Source organism: Podarcis filfolensis, assembly GCF_964270895.1.
Source record: "Podarcis filfolensis genome assembly, chromosome: 2".
NCBI lineage: Eukaryota > Metazoa > Chordata > Lepidosauria > Squamata > Lacertidae > Podarcis > Podarcis filfolensis.
The window spans coordinates 18401329-18423754 of NC_139605.1; the positions used below are offsets into that span (position 1 = coordinate 18401329).

At 48.4% G+C, this 22426-nt stretch overlaps 1 protein-coding gene and 2 long non-coding RNA genes across 6 annotated transcripts in view; 1 reads left to right on the plus strand and 2 right to left on the minus strand.

Annotated features, from left to right (window-relative positions):
- LOC310757424 overlaps window positions 1-22426 on the minus strand; it is a 116629-nt gene that overhangs the window by 18668 nt on the left and 75535 nt on the right. The window lies entirely within an intron of this gene.
- On the plus strand, window positions 2895-17638 carry SH3BP5L (SH3 binding domain protein 5 like). 4 transcript variants are annotated; one of them, XR_014545012.1, is made up of 9 exons: window positions 2895-2964; window positions 5154-5817; window positions 8593-8718; window positions 9880-9942; window positions 11342-11470; window positions 13272-13433; window positions 14672-14845; window positions 15981-16710; window positions 16754-17638. XR_014545012.1 is itself a non-coding variant. In XM_083602067.1 (8 exons), the coding sequence occupies exons 2-8, from the start codon at window positions 5602-5604 to the stop codon at window positions 16380-16382; spliced, it is 1272 nt and encodes a 423-aa protein (XP_083458193.1). In that variant the 5' UTR covers window positions 2895-2964; window positions 5154-5601; the 3' UTR covers window positions 16383-17638. The 4 variants fall into 4 exon arrangements, 2 of the variants coding, with proteins under 2 accessions (XP_083458193.1, XP_083458194.1); XR_014545013.1 differs by lacking the exon at window positions 8593-8718; XM_083602067.1 differs by having other exon boundaries at window positions 15981-17638.
- LOC310757455 lies at window positions 16666-22420 on the minus strand. The gene is made up of 2 exons (XR_014545224.1): window positions 18330-22420; window positions 16666-18287 (listed from the first exon to the last, which is right to left on the minus strand). It is a non-coding gene; the product is annotated as an uncharacterized lncRNA (long non-coding RNA).

Sequence of the window (22426 nt, forward strand, 5' to 3'; positions counted from 1 at the left end):
GAGGCTGCCCCTTGAAGCTCTCCACTTTCCCAGGAACTGGCAGTGCTGCAATCAGTTGGATGTGCCATGCTATCAGACAAGTAGTCTGCACCCAATGGACCTGTCCAGGGTCCTGAAAGGCCTTTAGATGGCTGCTCGTTTTTTGTCCTCTTCCCTCAGGGATGGGGAACCTGTTCCCCAACAAAAAAGAGCACAAGAATATTAAGAAAGGCCCTGCTGGATCAGGCCAATGACCCATCTAGTCCAGCTCCCTGTTCTCACAGTGGCCAACCAGATGCCCGTGGGAAGTCTGCAAACAGAGCCTGAGCACAACAGCACTTTCTCCTTCTGCAGTTTCCAGAAGGGTCTCCATTGTCTCCCAAGACACAACAGATGCCAACCAACCAACTTCTTATGTTCTTATATTCTCCCACACAGAGAGCATCCATGGTGTCTCTTTCTCCCCTGCGGGTTCTCAGAGCTGAGCTGACAGTGAAGCTTCTCCCACACTAAAAACACCCACAGGGTGTGTCTCCTGTGTGACTTTTCCTCCAATCCACCTGGGACTTCTCCCTCTTATGGGCTGAGTCATGAGGGCAGAGCTCTGAACAAAGATTTGCTCATATTTGCCACACTTAAACCATCTTTCTCCATTTATTTCATTCAGGGCGCTTGTGGCACTTTACTAGGGTGACTGGATGGGAAGGCAAAGCACACAACCGTGATGATCTTTAAAGCACTTTTTAATCCCACCTCCAAAGTGTCTTACAAAACATTAAAAAAACAACAACCACACTAATAAAACATACAATTCAACAATGAAGCAAGGGTCAGCATCCATTCAACAAAGTGAGTAACTCAAATACCACTTTGAAGTGGCACTTAAGTGCTAGCAGTTTTGCCACCTAGATTAGGGTTGGGGATTTCTGTAACTGAGCCCAGGATAAAAATTACATGAAAAACCATTTATTGCAACACTTGTAAGCGGCCACACTTGGATTACTGTGCACAGTTCTGAGCGCTGCTTCTCAGTAAAAGGATATTGTACAGTTGGAAAGGGTGCAGGAATGACAACCAAAATGATTAGGGCAGGCATAGGCAAACTCGGCCCTCCAGATGTTTTGGAACTACAACTCCCATCATCCCTGACCACTGGTTCTGTTGGCTAGGCATGATGGGAGTTGTAGTCCCAAAACATCTGGAGGGCCGAGTTTGCCTATGCCTGGATTAGGGGATTGGAGCAACTTCCCTACAAAGAAATATTACAACATTGGGGAGAGGGAATAAATAATTTTTTGGGGGAGTTATAAATAAGGGGAAGTTATGACTGAGGGTTCTAAAAAGATGTGTGATGTCAAGGAAGCAGATGGGCTTCTCCCTTTGATAACTCAGGGTCATCCAATGGAACTGAATGGTATGAAATTTGGGGCCAATGGAAGCCTGTGCTTCTTCACAGGGCAGACAGCTGCACCATGGAATTCACTTCAGTAAGATGGAGTGGTGTCTGCCAACTGGGACAGCTTTAAAAGAGGATTAGACAAATCCATGAAAGATAAAGCAATCAACGGGTACTAGGAATGGGGTCTAATTTCCAGGCTCCCAGGCAGCAGGCCTCTGAAGACCAGTTGCTGGGGAGTGACAAGAAGCGAGGGCTGTCATGTTCATGCTCTGCATGTAGGTTTCTCACAGGCAGCTGATTGGTCATTGTGAAGATCGGGAGGCTGAGAGCAGAGAGGTGTTTGTGGACTGAGGCAGCAGGGCTCATTTCATGTTCTCTTGATATGTACAGTGGTACCTCGGGTTACATACGCTTCAGGTTACATACGCTTCAGGTTACAGACTCCGCTAACCCAGAAATAGTGCTTCAGGTTAAGAACTTTGCTTCAGGATGAGAACAGAAATTGTGCTCTGGCGGCGCGGCAGCAGCAGGAGGCACCATTAGCTAAAGTGGTGCTTCAGGTTAAGAACGGTTTCAGGTTAAGTACCACCTCCGGAATGAATTAAGTACTTAACCCGAGGCGAGGTATCACCGTACAGAGAGAGAGCGCATGAAACACACTCTCCAACTGAGCATGAAACACACTCTCCAGCTGCTACCCTGCTTACACATGGAAGACCGTTACAGGTAGGTAGCCGTGTTGGTCTGTCGTAGTCGAAATAAAATTTAAAAAATTCCTTCCAGTAGCACCTTAGAGACCAACTAAGTTTGTTATTGGTATGAGCTTTCGTGTGCATGCACACTTCTTGGCTACGAAGGGTCGCCAGAGGAGAAGGCATCCGTCTCTACCATTCGTGATAGTGTTCTTTCTTTGGGGGGGGGGGTGCATTCTTTATGCAGAAAAGCGAGATAGCCAAACCAAACCAGACCAGCTTTGCTCGTGGTCCAGAGCACCGATCCCATAACGAGCCTCAGCCGCCGATTGCCCGGGGCAGGCTCAACGCGCAGTTCAGTCCTAAGAGTGCTGCTCCGAGGCAAGCTTAACCGGCTCCGATGACCTTAAAAAAAAGAAAAGGAAAAAAGAAAAACCCTCCAGCCTCGCAGCACGAAAATGCACCGCGCGATTGGGTTCCCTTGCAGGCGCACGAGGCCATCTTGCGGAGGCGGCCGGGCTGCGTGGAAAAGCCCTTGCGCGCCCAGCTCAGCTTCCCGGGCCTCCCTTGTCCGTAACGCAACATGGCGCTTTCCGGCGGGTCTCTTCAAACCGTCCTTCGGAAGTTTAATATCCTACCTTTCCCCCCAAAAAATCCCGTCCCGCGACTGTCTGGAGACCCCTTCCCCGCCCCAAAGACCCCACGGCGGGTGCTGAAATGCGCGCTGCGCAAAAACAGCCGCCCTGTTTGGAGACATGGAGAGCGCCATGCTGTACGGACGAGGGCCGGGCGCAAGGGAAGGGTGGTTTCCCTGGGGTCGGGGAGGGGGGGGGAAGGAAGGATTTCCGTTTCCGCTTGGGCGGGGGTTGGAGGAGGTTGCAGCTGGAGCTGGAGGTAAATAGAGCGATTTTTTTTTTAAAAAAATATTTTTTGGGGGGGCCCCGTGGTTCCGGCTTCCCTGCGCGCGCTTCCCCGGGAGGGGACCCGGAGGCCGACGCAAAAGAGGGAGGGGATCCCCGCTGGAGGCGGCGCGTAGAGGCCCAGCGGGGAGAGGAGGGCGATGACAGCTCGAGCCCGGGTTCAAAGCGGGGTGGTGGTCTCTTGGGCGCTGGCAGCCTCCCGTTCCTCGCTTCCGCCGAGGGAGCGACCGACCGCCGGGTGGTAGGGGTACTGGCAAGGGTGGGTGGTTCAGTCCCCGGAGAGGAAAAAAGCCCTTATTTAAGCGGAGAATGCCGCAAAATTAATAATAATAATAATAATAATAATAATAATAATAATAATAATAATAATGGATAATTGAGATTTCACATAGGGCGCAGCTGAAGGCGAAAGGTAGCAACTTCAATTCACCATTTCCATACGGTGCTGCCAGTGTTTATGATGTCTGGCAGACGATTGGGGGGGGGGAATAAGGACAGGTCCCTGCCCCCGAGTAGCGTACAATCTACATATTGACCGGGGCTGGGGGAACTGGGGAGGTGCAGGAGTGAGTGGATAAGGGAAGTAGTACTACTACTTATAGTAGTAGTACTATACTACTACTATATATAGTAGTACTACGACTACTATATATTCCCCACCAATCTGCCTGGGTTTCCCCAGCCACTCTGGGTGGCTCACAGCAAATATTCTTGGTTCAATTAGACATGTTTGGACTCTGCTTCTGCAGGGGAGAGGGCCGTTGAGGCATGCCCAATGCTTCATAGGATTTAAAAGGATTTGAAGATGGGCAGGGATGGTAGCAACAGAAAGGAAATTGAGGGGTGGTGATGAGGGTGACCGTCGTTTCTAGGCAGCTAGTGGGATGTTTGTCCCGTCTCTTAGTGCTTTATCTTCCATAATGATCAGAAGCCTTTCAAAAGTTATAACAAAGCAGCTCTGAAGTTTATGTGGTTTTGATCCTGCAACTCAGAACGCACAAAGAGAGAGGCAGTTTAGGTCACAGGCAAATGATCTTGGTCCTGATAGCTCCAGCAGGCACTGTGTGTGTTCATAAATAAACAGCTGATCTGATACGAACTGTGTGCTGTTGATTAGGAGCAGTAGATACAGGATTGAGCTGTGTGTCTCCAGTCACATGAACAATAGAGTTATTATGGCAACATGTGTTCCCAGAAGCCTAGAAATGAGTTCTTGGCATCTAGCAATCTGGAAAATGTGGATTATCTATCTTGGGCGCTGATATGTTTAGGGTGGGAGAGAATCAACACTGATCAGGAACAAATTGTTAAATATTTAAACGTGATTAGAAATATTTTATGCATTGGGCTGCAAGCTCCCTGTGGCCTCTCCCACAACCTATTCCTATTCCTATTCCTATCTGTTGTTGTGTTAGATGCCTAGAAGAAAGCGATAAACATTTCTGGCAGAGCTTCAAACCTCTTATAGTTGTGGCAAGCGTGGCGATGTTTTTCATTGTGACATGTAACCATTGTGGCAAGAGATTATCTAGATACAGATCTGGTGGGCGGCTTCTGTTGTACGCTTGCGTCACTTTTTGTTGAAGCCAGAATAATATTTTCAGGTGCCAGAGGTACATAGGTCCGAATTAAATTCCTAGGGTCGTTGCAATTTGTGGCGCAACCGGAATAAGATTGCAAATATGTAAACGCACACAGAGTTTGCAGTTGGCCGAGTGGGATGTAGCTTTGCTGTTTGCTGCCTTTTACAATATGCGTTGGGACACGGGTGGCGCTGTGGGTTAAACCACAGAACCTAGGGCTTGCTGATCAGAAGGTCGGCGGTTCGAATCCCCGTGACGGGGTGAGCTCCCGTTGCTCGGTCCCTGCTCCTGCCAGCCTAGCAGTTTCAAAGCACGTCAAAGTGCAAGTAGATAAATAGGTACTGCTCCGGCGGGAAGGTAAGCGGCGTTTCCGTGCGCTGCTCTGGTTCTCCAGAAGCGGCTTCGTCATGCTGGCCACGTGACCCGGAAGCTGTACGGCGGCTCCCTCGGCCAGTAAAGCGAGATGAGCGCCGCAACCCCAGAGTCGGCCATGACTGGACCTAATGGTCAGGGGTCCCTTTACCTTTACCTTTTTATAATATGCATAGTTAACCAGTCTCCTTTTTCATTCCCCCCCCAGCCCAGCCTGCACTTGACTGCTTCTGTTCTCTCGCCTTTGCTGCTGGATGCGGCCTTGGAGGAGGTGTCTTAAGGGTGTGCTGTAGATGAGGGGGTGGAGGATATGCCTGGTGGGGAATTTTCTCCACCCCCTCCGTGAGTGAGCAACTGCTGCTATGTGCCTCTCTCAGCACCTCCAGGACTAAAGCCCTTTTAAGTTCCTCAAAGAATCTCCTGGCATCCTTTCTTCCATTCCGGGCAGCGCGTGGTCCCGGGAGGGTGCCCCATCGCTCTCCAGACCAGCTCTGTAGATTTCTGCCTGCTTCCCTTGCCAAATGCATCCTTGCAAACCCAGAAGCCCTGTGCCAATGCTCTGTGGATGGGCCTGGCGTTAGAATGGTGCCTGCCTTTCTGTGACGAGGCCAAACCGCCCGGGTGAGGAGGCTGCAGAGGGGCGTCGGAGGCTGGGCATGGAGGACTCTGACCAGAGGTTGGTGCTGGGTATGAACATGGGTGATGGGCGGGAAACACCTCCCGGGGAGCTGAGGACGCCCACCGAAGAGGGAGAGGAGCAGAGGACACCCGTGCCTGAAGCCATCTGTGATGGTGGCAGCGGTGATGCCAAAACTTCCCAGAGGAAAGAAGAGGAGCAGGAGGAAGAGGAGGAGCTTGACCCCCGCATCCAGGTAAGAACAATAGCATTTTTATTATTTTATTTTATTTTATTTTTTACTCTGCCCATCTGACTGGGTTGCCCCAGCCACTCTGGGTGGCTTCCAGTATACAGTGGTACCTCGGGTTAAGTACTTAATTTGTTCCGGAGGTCCATTCTTAACCTGAAACTGTTCTTAACCTGAAGCACCACTTTAGCTAATGGGGCCTCTTGCTGCTGCCATGCCGCCAGAGCACGATTTCTGTTCTCATCCTGAAGCAAAGTTCTTAACCCGAGGTACTGTTTCTGGGTTAGCAGAGTCTGTAACCTGAAGCGTATGTAACCTGAAGCGTAACCCAAGGTACCACTGTATACAGAAACACAATAAAACATCAAACATTGAAAACTTCCCTAAACAGGGCTGCCTTCAGATATCTATCTAAAGGGAGGGCATTCCACAGGGTGGGCGTCACTACTGAGAAGGCCCTCTGCCTGGTTCCCTGTTACCTCACTTTTTTCACAGTGAGGGAACCGCCAGAAGGCCCTCGGCGCTCAATCTCGGCCCTCGGCTGAACGATGGGGGTGGAGACGCTCCTTCAGGTATGCAGAGCCGGGGCCATTTAGGGCTTTAAAAGTCAGCACCAACACTTTGAATTGTGCTTGGAAACCAGTACGATACTTCTTCCTGTATTCACTTGCCTGATGGCAGGCCTGGGAGGGGTTGCCATTCAGTTCTTCGGGGATTGCTCCATGTAAGCTTGTAATCTGGTTTGCTCTAAGGCTGTATTGAAAGTGTGGACAGAAACCAGTTGAACTACTGTGACTCGCCTCTTGGCCCTGCTGCCAGCGAGCCACTTAGCATTTCCAATCAAGCAGGAACAGAATGACCCAATAGTGTGTTTGTTTTTTCCCTTTGCCTCAGGGCTAGTTGCCAGCATTTTTGTTTTAGTAAATGCAAACATTCCTTTGAGCAAAAGTAAGCAGCAGTCAGTTTGGCTCTTGGCACCCACCCAGCGCAGCAACCCTGTGGAAGCTAAGTGGGTCCATTTACAGTCATGGGATGAACGGGGGACCATTAGCATTATTTATTGGTTTTCATACCCCGCCCTTCTTCCCCAAGGAGCCCAAGACGGCAGGCAAATACACCGTTTAAGAGGAAAAACAAGGCGGGAACGTTCCGAAACAGTTAAAACCATTTCAGATAAAAACATTCTGAAAGCAATTACAGATGAAAATGCTCATCCATCCAGTGATCATGGGGTTGCCAGGAACAGTATGCTTCAGGCACCAGGAAGCTCCCTGCCCTTTTCCAAGTGGTACATTTCCCCCAGGAAAAACACCTTATCCATCTATTTCTGGGGGAGAGTACGGGAGCTTATTGCTATTTACAGGGCTGGCATTAAGAACCATCAGCAATTGCAACCCCCGGGTTGGTGTGACAACCGCTGCCATCTCATCCTCCCCCAGCCCTTCCTGCCATTTGGCGCTACTGCAGAGAGGAAAGTAAATTGGGTGGGTGGGTAAGGTAAAGGTAAAGGGACCCCTGACCATTAGGTCCGGTCGTGACCGACTCTGGGGTTGCAGTGCTCATCTCACTTTATTAGCCGAGGGAGCCGGCGTACAGCTTCTGGGTCATGTGGCCAGCATGACTAAGCCACTTCTGGCGAACCAGAGCAGTGCACGGAAACGCCGTTTACCTTCCCGCCGGAGCGGTACCTATTTATCTACTTGCACTTTGACGTGCTTTCGAACTGCTAGGTGGGCAGGAGCAGGGACTGAGCAACGGGAGCTCACCCCGTCGTGGGGATTTGAACCAACGACCTTCTGATCGGCAAGTCCTAGGCTCTGTCGTTTAACCCACAGCGCCACCAGCGTCCCAGGGTGGGTGGGTACCACGCTTCAAATCTGCAGCCCAGTGGAAGGTAGGGACCGCACTCTGGATTTGTGTAGGGTTTTACTCCTTAGCCTTTTCTTCTCCCAGCGATAACCCAAAAGACAGTGGAGTTTAGGATAAGAGTTTTCCTTCTCCCACCTTCCCAGGTTGATGAGCCCCATCTGCCCCTCACTTCCCTTTATAGCATGTGCAGAATGGCGCCTTGTATGTCTCCTTCCAGCAGCCAGGGAGGTGCCAAATGTATTGTCCTGCTTTCTGGACCACATCAGTGAGGCCGAGAGCGGGGTCTTGTCCTCTGGGCAGCTCAGGACCTCCATAGACACTGCCCAGGCTTGCGCCCCAGGGAGGTCACTTCAATGCTGCTAAGTCAGCGGTTTGACTTCACCCCCAGAGGCACACTCCATTGTCTCTTGAGACTTCCTGGCATCTTGGGCGTCCCAAGGTGAGGAGGATGTTTTCTTTTCCTATTCTTTTTTTGATAATAATTTTATTACTTTTCAATTACCGTAATCCAACAATAGCCTCATTATAACAATGCCAAATTAATAATACCAATCACTGAGATACCAAATTATACAATTTAGATGGCTCCACTCCGCATGCTAGAATTGATGGTTTGATGATTTACTTTACTTCTGCGTTCGTAAATTTCAATTACGCTCCAGTCGAAATAACAATCCCTTGTATTGCAACTGCAGTTTTAACAACTTCCATTCAACATTAAACGGTTTATGCAACATTAAATGATTTATACGCCTACAGGCGAAGCATTCAGACTCTCTCCTTGTTCTTCCTGTGTGTGGCAATTATTCTGTCCCTAATGTTTCTTCCTGTCCTTGTAATATATTATGTCTATCCGTCGCTGCTGTTCTCCATCATGCCTTGGGCTGACCTAGTGTCCCATTGTTGTTTCAGAAGTTCTCCATTGCTCCGTCCCTGCTTCATTGTTTTGCAACTTTAGCAGCAGGAGGATGTTTTCTAGCCCTGCTACCTGAGATTCTTGAAGTCAAGGATGGGGGACCTTTTGTGGGCCCGCCAAAGGTTGCTGGACTACAACTCCCATCAGTTCTGACCATTGACCATGCTGGCTGGGGTTGATGGGACTGCCAAGATGGCGGAGATTTCAAGACTGAACCTGAGTCCTTCTGTGTGCCATCTGCCTCTGCATTCAGGAATAGGAATCGGAGGCCTGACAGTTTTTCTTTCCTGCCTTTCTTTCCATCTATTCATTCTCTGTTGCCTTAGACCCCCAGTTTATATATACATATGCTCTATCTGTTAAGCAGAATATGTCCAGCAAGCAGCTGCATATAATTTTCCATCACTTATTGTGAGGAATGCAGGTTTCGTCCTAGTAACAATTTGCATGTGCTTACAGGTAGTGCCAGGTACATATGCCGACACTTTTCAAGAGTTACAAAGTTAAACTGCGGGATTTGCTCTCGCAAGTGGCAGTGACGGCCACCAACTTGGATGGCTTTTAAAAAGTAGGAGGAGGATTCATTGATTATATTGTTTTTCCCACCAAAGTGTCTCAGAGCATCTTACTTAATAAAAATAGCAATCACAAACACAAAAGGATTAAAGCCAAATATAAAAACAGAAATGAAACTGGGCCATGATGATGATGACAATTAATAAAAAAAATTAAAAAGTGCTCATCTAAGAAAATATAGAAATCAACACATTCTTTTCCCATTCCACTTAAGAGCATGAGCACAAAAAGAGACAAGGCTATCAATGGCTACTCGCCACAATGGCCACACTTTAACTTCACTGTTGGAGGCAGTAAACTGAGTATAATCATAATAACAGTACCTGTTTATCTACTTGCACTGGCGTGCTTTCGAACTGCTAGATTGGCAGGAGCTGGGATAGAGCAACAGGAGCTCACCCCGTTGTGGGGATTTGAACCGCCAACCTTCTGATCGGCAAGCCCAAGGGGCTCAGTGGTTTAGACCACAGCACCACCCGCGTCCCTATTGCAAGTGGGGAGTCTGTAGCAGTCATGTCTTGCTTCCGGGTGTCCCATTGGTTACTGGACTAGGTTGAGCCAGTGGCTGGATCCAGCCACTTCTCTTGGGTTCTTATAAGCCTGCTAGGAAAGGGTTCAGGGAATGAAGGGGCGGAAGTTGTACAAATGTGTCCTTCTGCGCTATGCCGGTGCCTGTCTCTTGAGTCTGCCTTTCTCTCTGACCACAGGAGGAGCTGGAGCACCTCAATCAGGCCAACGAAGAGATCAATCGAGTGGAGCTGCAGCTGGATGTGAGTAAGGCAGCACCTTCAAAGCAATTTCAGCATCCCTTCTGCTTCCGAACACTTCCTGCCTTCTGTCCCCTCCACGGAGGCTGCTTTATCCCTTGGCAAGTCAGCAGGCAGGGGTTCCCAGTTTCACTCACTGCCTGCACCGTGGCGCGTTTGGTAACTGGGGAGGGAAATTGCCCCTGCAGTTACTTGAATGTATAGGGATTGCACTGAAAATTGCCTTTTCGTGTGGGGTAATTTGTTCCCTCTACTAACGTGACGGTGAAAGATACTTGCGGTAAAACAAAATAAAAGGAAAATATCAGCTAATAGGTACGACTCAGTTTAAGCTCTGTTTTCTGGCTTCTGTTTGGAGTCGTGTGCAGCTCATCCTTCCCCATGTAGACCTGCCTCATACTTTGAGGACCACGGATGTAATAAGGTTAGGGTGGCAATCAGCATGACCAAATTAGGGCCATTCATTTCAATGGGTCTGTTCTGAATATAAATTACAGCCCTGTGTCTCAAGGCTGGTTGGTGGTTAGAGACTCCTGTTGTAGTGAAAAGAGTCTGGCCTCAACCAGAGCCAGGGCTTTTTCGGCTGTGGCTCCGATCTGGTGGAATGCTCTGCCACAAGAGACTAGGGCCCTGCGGGACTTGACATCTTTCCACAGGGCCTGCAAGACAGAGCTGTTCCACCAGGCCTTTGGCCAAGGCATAGTCTGACCCCCTCTTTTGGTAATCCTCACAGAACTCTAGCCCAATGGTTGCCATCAATTTGATTTGAACTGATTTTATAATGAATTGATTTTAGAATGCTGTATTATTTTACTGTTGTTGGCTGCTCTGAGCCCGGCTTCTGCTGGGGAGGGTGGGATATAAATAAATTATTATTATTATTATTATTATTATTATTATTATTATTATTATTATTTGTGGTTGTCATAGGAGGGGCCTTGGAGACCCAACCCGCTGCTCAGTGCAGGATCTGCAGAGTGCAGCTGCAGCATCTCTGACAGGCAGCTGTCCAGCCTGCAGTTCAATGCCTTCAGGGAAGGAGAGCTCACCACAACCAGTAGCAGTCTGTTCCACAGCCAAACACCTCCTAGCATTAGGAAGCCTCCTCCTGATATTTAGTCGAAATGTGATGGGGTCGTGTTTACTACCTGTTTGCAATCTGCAGCTTTGTGCACCAGCAGTGCACCTCCATCAGGGCCCCATGGATATGGGTGTGCGAAGTAACCATGCGTTCCAGACACCCTGTGTGATCCGCCCTTGTGCATATATGATTCACGCAGCACTTGAGCTCTGTGGGGCCAGCCACGGCACTGCAGCAACCCGTAAAATGCATCTTAGGCATGCATTTAATGCAGGCCGATTCCTTCAACACTGACATACTTTGCGCCATTGGTTTCAACAGGAAGCCCGTACCACGTATCGGAGGATCTTGTCGGAGTCTGCCAGGAAGCTGAATGCTCAGGGCTCCCAGCTGGGGAACTGTATCGAGAAAGCACGCCCCTACTACGAGGCCAGGCGCTTGGCCAAGGAGGTATCTGTTAACATTTCCCTCTGTTTCACCCCTGAAGTTGCCACTATTCCTCGGCTGTTGTAGATCAATAAATCTTTAAAGGATCCGATTTGGGGGTTCTGGAATTCTTTAAACCTTATTTTGTGTCACAAATAGCCACAAGTCATTGTCAAAAGTGGAAAGAAGCTGCCCCCTATGAAAAGTCTCAGTAAACATTCCCTTAAAAGTCCACAATGCGTCAAAAATAGTTTGCTTTTCCTTCAGAATTCCTGTTTTGCACATCAAATGCCACTCTGCGCATACTCATATTTCATTGGGTGCCAGGATTGGACACCCAGCCTCCCACCCAAAGCTGCTTCTTGTGAGCAAGCACAGTGATGGCCGATGTAGGTGCCTTTTCCTCATTCGTTTTGGGCGGGGAAGCCTGCACCATATTGTGGGCCCTTTCTGTTCTTATAGCGTTGCCGCTCTCCCACAGTAGCCATTTTGTGACTGGTGCCCACGGAACTTTCTCAGAATTCTGCCTGGTTCCTATTGGCTGCTGACCTTTGTTCTGCTCCATCCCCCGTACCTAAGATTGGAGGCTAAAACGAGTTGTCACAGGACAACTGATTTTATAAGCAGGATTTAAGCTGTTTTATGAATTATTTTGCGTGGGGGAGGAATGGATTGAAAGGCTCTTGGCAGGACCTTGGGTTTTTGAGCTGCTTCTGGCAGAAGGCCCATCCTTTACCTGTGAGGAATAATGTAAACACAATGCTATCAGCAACACGTAATCCTGTTCCCAGCTTTAAACAGCTGGGCATATCCTGTACAGAGTGGCTTACAGCAGTGTGGAGGAGCAAAACCCACAATTAGCATTTTCAGATAACATGAATGTCAATGGATGATGTGGCAATGATGATGTGGGTTTCTGTCAACATGAATAACTGTATACAAAACAAAACAAAATAGCCGACTTGCACTTAATTAAAACCCTACCCTGTCAGCACTGTTAGAAACTCAGATATATAATCTAATTGCCAAATGGCACTTTAAATCTAGTTTACGGTCACCACAGTGGGATGGAGTCCCCCCCCCGAATGGGGTTTATTATTATTATTCATTTCTATACCGCTTTATATTTTAAAGAACAAATCTCAAAAGTGGTTAACCACATATTAAAACATGAAATAAAACAATCCAGAATAAAACAAATTCAAACTTCAAGGAAAATATTTCAGATCCTTCTCCCCAGTCACTAGCCTGGCATCCAGAGATCTCCACATGGTTGCAATTGGTTGCAAAATGCTCCTGGCACCTGGCTAATTTCTAACACTGCCTGTCAGCGAAGAGGTATTCTGTTGCAGGCTCTTTTCTGATACGCTAGTTTTATATATGAAGAGAGCTGCTTTATTTAAAGTAAAGGAGCAGTCGAATGTGCCACCTCCGTGTCTGAAGTGGTACACACCAGCAAGAGCTGCACCGTGCAATTCTTTTCCCTGCGTGTTTCAAATCTCCACCTTTCCCTCCTCTCTGATTATAACTCTACATCAAGGCTGGCCAATATGGTGCCCTCAGGATATTGTTGGGCTCCAGCTCCCATCATGCCTGACTGCTGGGGCTGATGGGAGTTGGAGTCCAACAGCACCCAGAGGTGGCCTCACATCGGCTACCCCTGCTCTATCTAGTGAGTGAGTGAGGAGAATTGGGGTGAGGGAGTGCTTAAAAGAAGGGGAGAGGGGTGTGTGTGTGTGTGTGCGTTCTGGGGGGAAACTAAAGCTTGGGGGATTTTTAATGGGATTTTTGTTTGCGTTGCGTTTCTCTCCTCCACTCCCTACAGGCACAGCAAGAGACCCAGAAGGCTGCCCTGCGGTACGAGCGAGCCGTCAGCATGCACAACGCGGCCCGGGAGATGGTTTTCGTGGCTGAGCAGGGGGTCATGGCCGACAAAAACAGGCTGGACCCCACCTGGCAGGAGATGCTCAACCACGCTACGTGCAAGGTGAGGGGGAAGGCCTGCAGGAATCAGGAGCCTGCAACCCTGCGGATGTCGTCAGACTCTTGTCTCCCATCAGCCCCCAGCCAGCACAAGTCAACGCTCAGGAATGGTGGCAGCTGTAGTCTGGCCAGATTCAGGGGTGATGGTGGCCCACCAACACTGAAAGGACTGCAAGTCCCCCAGTGGGGTAGTGGTCTGGAGTTACAGGAGGTTGAAGGCCTGTTGCTATTTCTGGAGCAGGGTCCGTCCCTGTCTCCAGCTTCTTAGAGCCACCCAGTCAGCATGGAAGGGGAGCTTTTTAGTCTTTGGATGCCCCAAAGCTAGGATTCGGGGACGCCGGAAGCGCGAGGTGCTTCAGTTTCAAGACAACGGTGTGCGAATTCTGTGACGTTCAGCGGAACTTCATGGAAAACGCAGCTCAGAGCACTCTTAAGGAAGATACGAAGCACTCCAAATCATGTGCCGGTGTACGTGCACAGAAAACAGCAGTTCTAGCTGAAAGGCAACATGTGGAGATCTGCACTGATCATTGCAGGACACCTCTCATTGTTACTGTATAATTATCAGATTATTGTCTAATCTTAGAAGGGGGCTTGGCTGTGAATATCATAAAAAGACCCTGCACTCCTGAATTTGCCACTATGCCGCTGGATACAGATCATACCATCCAACACACTGTAATAATAATAATAATAATAATAATAATAATAATAATAATAATAATAAAATTTCTTATACCTTGCCCATCTGACTGGGTTGCCCCAGCCACTCTGGGTAGCTTCCAACAAAAAGACAATTCTTGATTAAACATTAAAAGCTTCCCTAAACAGGGCTGCCTTCAGATGTCTTCTAGAAGTCAGATAGTTGTTTATTTCCTTGATATCTGACGGGAGGGTGTTCCACAAGGTGGGTGCCACTACCGAGAAGGCCCTGTGCCTGGTTCCCTGTAGCTTCACTTCTTGCAGTGAGGGAACCACCAAAAGGCCCTTGGAGCTGGACCTCAGTGTTCAGGCTGAGCGATGGGGGTGGAGACGCACCTTCAGGTACACACAGGGCTGAAGTTAGTAAGGTTGGGAGAGTCTACACACGACTCACATCTTTGCCGACTAGAGGAAGAGGGAAAGGACTGGTTGCTGGGGAAGACAAAGTGAAGGCAGAGTGGGTGGGAGGTTGTTCCCAGTGTGAGCTTTCAAGGCCTAGAGAGCATCCTAGCTCTGACTTAACCCTTTCCCGCCCTTCAGGTGAACGAGGCCGAAGAGGAGCGCCTGCGAAGCGAACGGGAGCACCAGCGCGTCACCCAGCTCTGCCAGCAGGCCGAGGCCAAGGTGCAGTCGCTGCAGAAGTCCTTGAAGCGGGTCATTGTGAAGAGCAAGCCCTACTTTGAGCTGAAGGCCCAGTTCAACCAAATCCTTGAGGTGAGACCTACCTCTGGGTCCTAGGACTCGCCCCACCCAGGCAGCCTTTGTGCCCTTCACAAACGACAGCTCCCCGAATCCTTTGGTGGGGGGAGCCACGACTGTTTAAAGTGGGTGCCTGGGGGTTTAAATGCCTGGTTTGTTGAAAATGTTGTCTATAAGAGTAAAAGAAAATTATTATAAATTAGTTTGGAGATGGTATTTAACACCAGTCTGATTAAATCAAACAAGCAAGCAAGGAATATTTGGTGTTATGTTGGAGGGGATGCCAGGAAACAGGGAATTATGTTCACATGTGGCGGGGGTGTAAATATGTACATTTTTTATTTTTTATTGGCAAAGGGTGTTTAAGGAGATAACAGAAATAAATCACCGGGTTAAAGCTGATGGAAAGTCCAGAGGTAGCATTATTATCAATTTACAATGGAGTGGAAGGTTCGCAGGCTGTGAAGGACCCGCTCGTAAATTTCTTGACAGCAGCACAAATTATTACAGCTAGGAAGTGGAAGGGGCAAGCAGAATATAAAATAGAAGAATGGTATAAAGAGGTGTGGCTATTAATGATAAATTAACCCATGCCATTAAGGCAGGACGTGGAATATGCAGGAGAAATGAGTTTGAGAAGACATGGAAGCTGTTTGTAGAATGTGTACTGTTAAAATGGAAAGGGGTAAAACCATCGCGAGAGGTGTTGAAATTTTGGGAGGTTGGATAGTTAAATGGAATTGTCTCGTGGGTGAGGTACACATTTTTATTCTTATTTATTTATGATTACAGTGGTACCTCAGGTTACATACGCTTCAGGTTACAGACTCCGCTAACCCAGAAATAGTGCTTCGGGTTAAGAACTTTACCTCAGGATGAGAACAGAAATGGTGCTCCAGTGGCGCGGCGGCAACGGGAGGCCCCATTAGCTAAAGTGGTGCTTCAGGTTAAGAACAGTTTCAGGTTAAGTACGGACCTCCGGAACGAATTAAGTACTTAAACTTAGGTACCACTGTATTACTTTGTCAAAGTAAAATAAAAAAATAAAAAATAAATAAATAAATTGAAAGCGTTTCCAGAAAAAGGAAAAAAAGGCTGGTTGGTGTGCATGTTGGCCGAATGCTTCACCTGTTCCTTCTCTGCTGTGCAGGAGCACAAGGCCCGGGTGACGTCCCTGGAGCAGCAGGTGGGCCAGGCCAAGATGCGCTACTCTGTGGCCTTGCGGAACCTGGAGCAGATCAGCGAACAGATCCACGCCCGGAGGCTCCAGCGCCTGGTCGGCCGGAGGGCTTCCCCGGTGGGCGCCGAGGCCAGCCCGGCGCTGCTCTACGGGGCGGCGGCGCTGCCCCCCGAGCCGGCTGCCTCTGCCGACACGCTCTCGGTGCTCAGTTTCCAGACCATTGCCTCCGACCTGCAGAAATTCGACTCGGTGGAGCACCTGCTGGGGCTGTCCGACGCCGCCAGCCTCAACAGCGACGAGCTGGAGGAGCGGGAGCAGCGCCGCGAAGCCCAGCCCCACCCCTTCAAGCACCACCGCAGCATCAGCCTCTGACATGCCCCCATCACCCCCGCTCTCTGCTGCAGTCCCTTTCGCCCCCGACCTCCTGGGGAAATGGGGAGAAGGAGGGGTTGGGCACGAAAGGAATGATCACGCAGAGAAAGGCATTGGTCTGAAGTGCGGCTGTGGGGCTGAATTCCCCCCGCAATTTGCAGCCTTTGGCGCAACCCAGACGCCCTGCCGTCCTCTGCACACCCAGGCCCCAGTTCCTTGGAAACTTCGAGCATTTTGCTGGCCCCCATTCATCAAGCCACCATTTCCCCCACCCCTTATTTCCCCCTCTCCCCTCCCCACCAGCATGCACCTGTTTCCTGGGAGCACTGTATGCTGGGGACAATTCTGCGCCCCTGCACATTTCACCTTAGGTTTGTTGGCTTATTAGCGACGCCATCATCTTTCTCCAGGTGGGCTGGAGCGCTTGAAACGGAGGGAAGAAAAGCAGGGAAGGATGCGGGAAAGAAACAACACTCCTGTTTCGTTCTCTCTCTTTTTACATGATTTGTTTTGGGTGGCTGAGTAGGTGTTGAGAAGACGACTTTTTAAAAACCTCTGTCTGCATTTTAGAGAACCACCCCAGTCTGCTTTCATTGGATTGCCACCACAGACTGCAATATAGGAAAATATCCTTTTTTAAAAAAGAAACGGAACTCTTGCGCTCCCCATGGGGCTTTTTTTGACATACACTACAGTAAAATGAGGCATGCCATTCATTTATCTCGCCCCAGCAACAGATATATAATGGCAGGCACCAGTCTCTTTATAGCTTCTCCAGTGTGTAGACACGTGACCTGCTCTCGGTGCAGAAGCTGGAGAGAGACTGGCAGCCTGAGGGTGCCTTTCAGCGCTACCACGTGAGAAGACAGACGGCGGGAGACTCCCTCCACCGAGACATCTCCTACCTATCTAACCCACTTGGTACATCCCTGTTTGCCCCAGTCAAAAGATGGGAGGCACTTTTGCTCCATGGCGATGACATTTGCACTAATTTAAGTAGCAAAAGGTGGGTCTGGAAAGCCTTTCTCTCTTCTCCCTCCTCAGTGGTCTCCACAGGCCCCCGTGTCTCTGTTTTCTGGGGATGGGGGCGGTTTTGGCCTCTCAGAACAAATTTGCTAGACCTTGGCTGTGATGAGAACCAGTTGCTGGTTTGAGGCAGCCTGATAGCGACTCTGTGTGCGCGCGCGTGGGTGTTTGTATGACCGGCTTCTGATGTGTATTTTATTTAAAGTAAAGTTTATGCCCTATCAAAAGAACCTTTCCTCTCTCTGTTTGTTTGATGTTTTGTTTTTTTTGCCAAGTACACACAGATCCCATATTCAGTCGCTCATTATGCACAAACTCATTTATCCAAACTTGAATTAACACCTAAACCTTGCTATACGCACCACAGATTCAGATATCCAAACAGCCAGACCTGTGCGTAGTACTGCAAACAAATAAGTAACCTTAAACGAGTCTCACTTTTGTGTGTGCAGTCATTTTGCCAGAAACCATGAGGTGGGAAGGGGAGGTAAGGGGATAGATCAGACAAATGAGAGAATTTCCCCCTTGTTTGCCTTTTGCAAGGTTTCAGAGGGTTTTCCTGGTTCTCACCCCCCTCATGCTGTGGTTGAAATTCTATGGTCGGGAACGCATTAAAAATTTCCCCACAGGAATAAATGGAAATCATTGACTCATTATGCAAACACTCACCTAACAAACGATTTCCTGAGAAATCGTTTGCACTGCCTACCCACCAAGTCAAGGTGCCCAAAGCCAGGCAAATTGTTTTGGCAGTTGGTGCAGAAAATCCTTCAAACGCCTCTCCCTGGTCCTCCGGCAGTAAAAATATATTCATATATAGTAGTATACTTAAGAGTTTGCTGACACAAATCCTGCAACCCGATTCTTGTGTGACACAAACTCTGCGTAGGAAACAGCCATGTTCCTATAACTGTGCAGCACCGTTGAGCTTTCTTTAAATAGCTGTGTTTCTGTGCTTGCTCATGTCTTTCTGAAATTACCCCTGCCCTCCTTAGAAGACCACCTTCACCTTCCGGTTTCTGCACAAAAGCATTATTAATCAGTCCTGGTTGTATAACAAACTTCCAGTCTTGTTCCCAAAGGGAAAAAAGCTAATGAAGCGCACAAGATGTTAGGTTCATTGCATTTCACACCCATATAAGCACAGTGTTCTCCACAAAAGCAATAGAACGACATTTCCAAGTTGATCTGGGAGTACGGGCGATGAGTGTGTGTGACAAAAGCAAAGGAGCACATACAATAAAAGATAGAAATCTCAGTATCACTGTTATTTGCCTCCTAATATTGCAGCACTAGCACCTCAGTGGCTTCTCTCACAGAGAGAGCCTGGTCCATAATTCCAGCTGCAACCTTTGGGATGTTCCTGATGAGCGGACAGATAAATTCTTTGTTTTAGTCCCCACATTGAAATATCTAGGTGAAGTCTCGAGGTGGCTTTAGGATGCTGCAGTTCAGCCAAAGAGCCCCATCTTCCTACGTCCTTTGAGGTACAAACGAGGGCTCGTCTCACACTGTTCAGAAGAGGGCAGAAGTGTAAGGAGGACCCCAAATTCTTCCTCAAGCAAAAAATGTTCCAACCATTGCAATATGTATCACTTGACATGCCAACCAACAGTTCCTCCGGACAGGGCGATTCCCTCTTCGGTGAAGCAGCATATCGCCTATCAGTATTTACAAAAGGGTAACGTTTTTCAGTCCGAGGGCCACATGAGCTTCTGGGGGCCACATGGCAGTGATGGGCAGGGACAGAGACAAGAATGGGTGGAGCATCAAATGCACATTACACCTTTACAAAGTAGGGTCACTTCTTCACAATGACACATCAGAGGCATTGTTCAGAGTTCAAGGGCATAGTCCAGTCCGACAAAGACGTGAGGAAGGTGCAAAGTAGGGCTGGTGAGGGGTGTGGCCTGGTAAGAGTCACAAGGGCCAGGGGTAGAGGCCTAGAGTGCTGCATTTGGCCCCTCAATTCACAATATAGACACGTGTTGAGATGTTTGGCTTGTCCCCAAAATATCTTGCAACAGCCCAGCTCACTGAGCCATTCCTATGTGTTAGAAACATTGACACACCATTGCTTGATTGTCGTTCCCCTGCCTCAAGAATGCTGTTGAACTTCAGTTCCCATCAGCCCCAGCCAGAATGGCTAGTGCTTAGGGATGATGGGAGTTGGAGTTCCTGAGTCCAGATTCCCCCCTCCCTCCCCTATTTCCTCACATTTGACCACAGTAGAGTTCATATTCACCAGTCTGCTTCCAAGAGCTTGAAAGGGCGATGGTTTTCAGATTTTCTCCCTCCGCTTTCACACTAGAGGAATGCTCTCTTTAAATAAGAGCACAGCAAGAACCAGCCATTTCCAGAATGCTCCGGGGCGATGGCAATTGGCCTGTTATTGTGGTCCTGTGAGAGACAGGTGCTTTGTGGAAGACAACACAAACAAACAAACAAACAAACAAACAAACAAACAAACAAACAAACAAACACAAAGCACCCTCTCAACATTTTAAAAAGCACCATAAAGTACAACATTATTTTTTTTTAAAGTTTGATTGCACAATATATAAAGTTGCTTAGTAAAAGAGAGCTTTTGGTGTGTGTGTGTCACTACTTTGGACTTTTTGCAAACAGTGACGGGGGGGACGGAAATGCACTGTAAAGTGTGGGCTGACACTTGCTTTGACACGACATCATCTAACCTCACCACAAACAAACCAGAGTGGATGCTTATTAAATCGCCGCCGCCCAAATACTCAGTATAACAGGTCACATGGAAGTGACATTAAAAACAGACTACAGTGGATCTACCATTGTCAATGGCTGCGTCCCAACCTAAGACTTTCCCCCTCATAAAATCACGAGCTGAACCAGGACGTGGCCCCACTTCATATAATTCTCCCACAAGTATTTGATGTCCAAATAGCTCTTGACAGAGGATTCCTCCCCTATTCAGTCATTTATGGAGGTTTATCAAATGTAGGAATGTAGGAATCTCAGATTATTGATCTGTCTAACCCAGAAGTGCCTAGTCTGACTGGCAATGGCTTTCTGGTGTCCCTGGCAGAGGGACTTTCCCCATTCCCTTGCTTCCTGACCCTTTTAAAAATAAGAGTTGCCAGGAATTTGAACCCAGTACCTTTTGGCATGCAAAGCAGGCCTCCTGCCACTGAGGTAGAGTCTCTCCTCAGGTATAAAGTGCCCTCAAAGGTAGTCTGCCTCTCAGTATCAGCTGCTGGGCATCACAGGTGAGGAGAGGGCTATTGCACCCATGCCATGCTTGTGAGGATGCCATAGGCATCTGGTTGGCCACTGCAAGAAAAGGACTAGACAGGCCTTTGGCCCGATGCAGCAGGACTCTTCTTAAATTCTTATAATCCAGACCCTGAGCCTGACCTTGGCTCCGAAGAGTTTACAAGCTAGAAAGCAGCGAGGGCACAGGAGATAAGAGGAAATGGGGCAAATACAACATCTACAAAAAGCCACTGGCACAGTAACGTAATGACGTGCATGCAGGACTGATGCCACATTTTCCAGCATCACCAAGGAACTAGAATAGCAGATATCTCAGAACAAAAATGGGCAAAACCTTTGAGCATATTAATCAAATGAAAGCAAGGGATTAGCAGGAGTGTGTTGTCGGTGTCTGGTACTAGAATCTCTCTAAGTATGTTATGTATGTGTGTGGACTCAGGCCCTGAATACCTGAAAGACCACCTCCTTCCGGACAGATCCCCTCAGGTGTTAAGTTTGGCCGAGGAAGCCCTCTTGGCTGTTCTACCACCCTCCGAGGCTTAGGGCGGGTGGGCCACATCTTCTGTGGCAGCCCCTAAATTGTGGAACTCGCAGCCCACCGAGATGCATCCGCAAACTTCCCTATACAGCTTCTGGTGAATGCCTGACACACCTGGCTTCTGACACCTGAGGTGTATATTTTAAGAAAACACCTTAGACCTGCAATTGTGAAGTTGTTTTAAACTGATTTTAATATCATGGTTTAATTAATTGATATTGTTGTAATCTGTTGTAATCTGGGGCAATTTTGGAAAACTATTAAAAAAAACTTATTTGCATAATAATAATATTGTGGTTTAATTGTTGTAACCCACCCTAGAACCTTAGGGTGAAGGGCAGAGAAGAAGAAGAAGAAGAAGAAGAAGAAGAAGAAGAAGAAGAAGAAGAAGAGGAGGAGGAGGAGGAGGAGGAGGAGGAGGAGGAGGAGGAGGAGGAGGAGGAGGAGGAGGAGGAGGAGGAGATGTGTGTGTATGGGCACATATTTATATGGGTGGGTGATTGGGTGCATGTAGGGCTTTTTTTCAGCCGCATCTCGCTAGAACTCCATTCCAGGATCTCTCAGGTCAGCGCCATTGTCATTCTAAGAAAACAAGGGAGGTGTTCATGGTGAGTTCTGATACCTCTTTTTCTAGAAAAAATAGCACTGGGTACGTGAATGTATGGGTTTGTATATATGGCATAAAATGGATAAAGCCTGGAAAATACATAGAGACTTGTGATGCAAATGAGAAAAACAAGTTCTGAACAGGACGAAGCACAAGAGTGGGTAATTCACAAGCATGAACACCACAACAGCAGCGAAACAAAATGGAGGGAAACAAAATGGAGGGCGATCAGGGGGGACAGCAAAGGAGTAAGAAACAAAGGAGTTGGAATGTCTCCTGCCAAGGAAGAACCTGGCTGAGAAGATGAGGCGGCTGGGAAAGGGCACTGAGCAGAAAGGGACAGAACAGAATATGGCCGATTTCTGAGGCAAACACCTGAAGCCATGTTGAGGAGCGTTAAGAAAAGCCCTGCTGGATTGGAACAAAAGCCCACCTAGTACACCATCCTGTTCCCCACAGAGGATAACCAGGTGTTTCTAATAAGCCCCCAAGCAGGGCAGGAAGGCAACAGGGAGGATGTTATGGGGCCTGATCAGAGGGAACAGAGAGCAGGAAGGGCGGCACATGAAGCCTATGAACTGTGTCACCAAGGAGAAGAGAGTCCCAGTTCCTCAGGAAAAGGGG

Bases quoted from the DNA above. Each gene is read 5' to 3' on its own strand.
- SH3BP5L (XM_083602067.1), top strand. From the start codon at position 5,602: ATGGAGGACTCTGACCAGAGGTTGGTGCTGGGTATGAACATGGGTGAT. The intron at 8,719-9,879 runs GTTGCTGGACTA...CTCTGACCACAG, and splicing joins CTTTTGTGGGCCCGCCAAAG to GAGGAGCTGGAGCACCTCAA. The intron at 11,471-13,271 runs GTATCTGTTAAC...CACTCCCTACAG, and splicing joins CCAGGCGCTTGGCCAAGGAG to GCACAGCAAGAGACCCAGAA.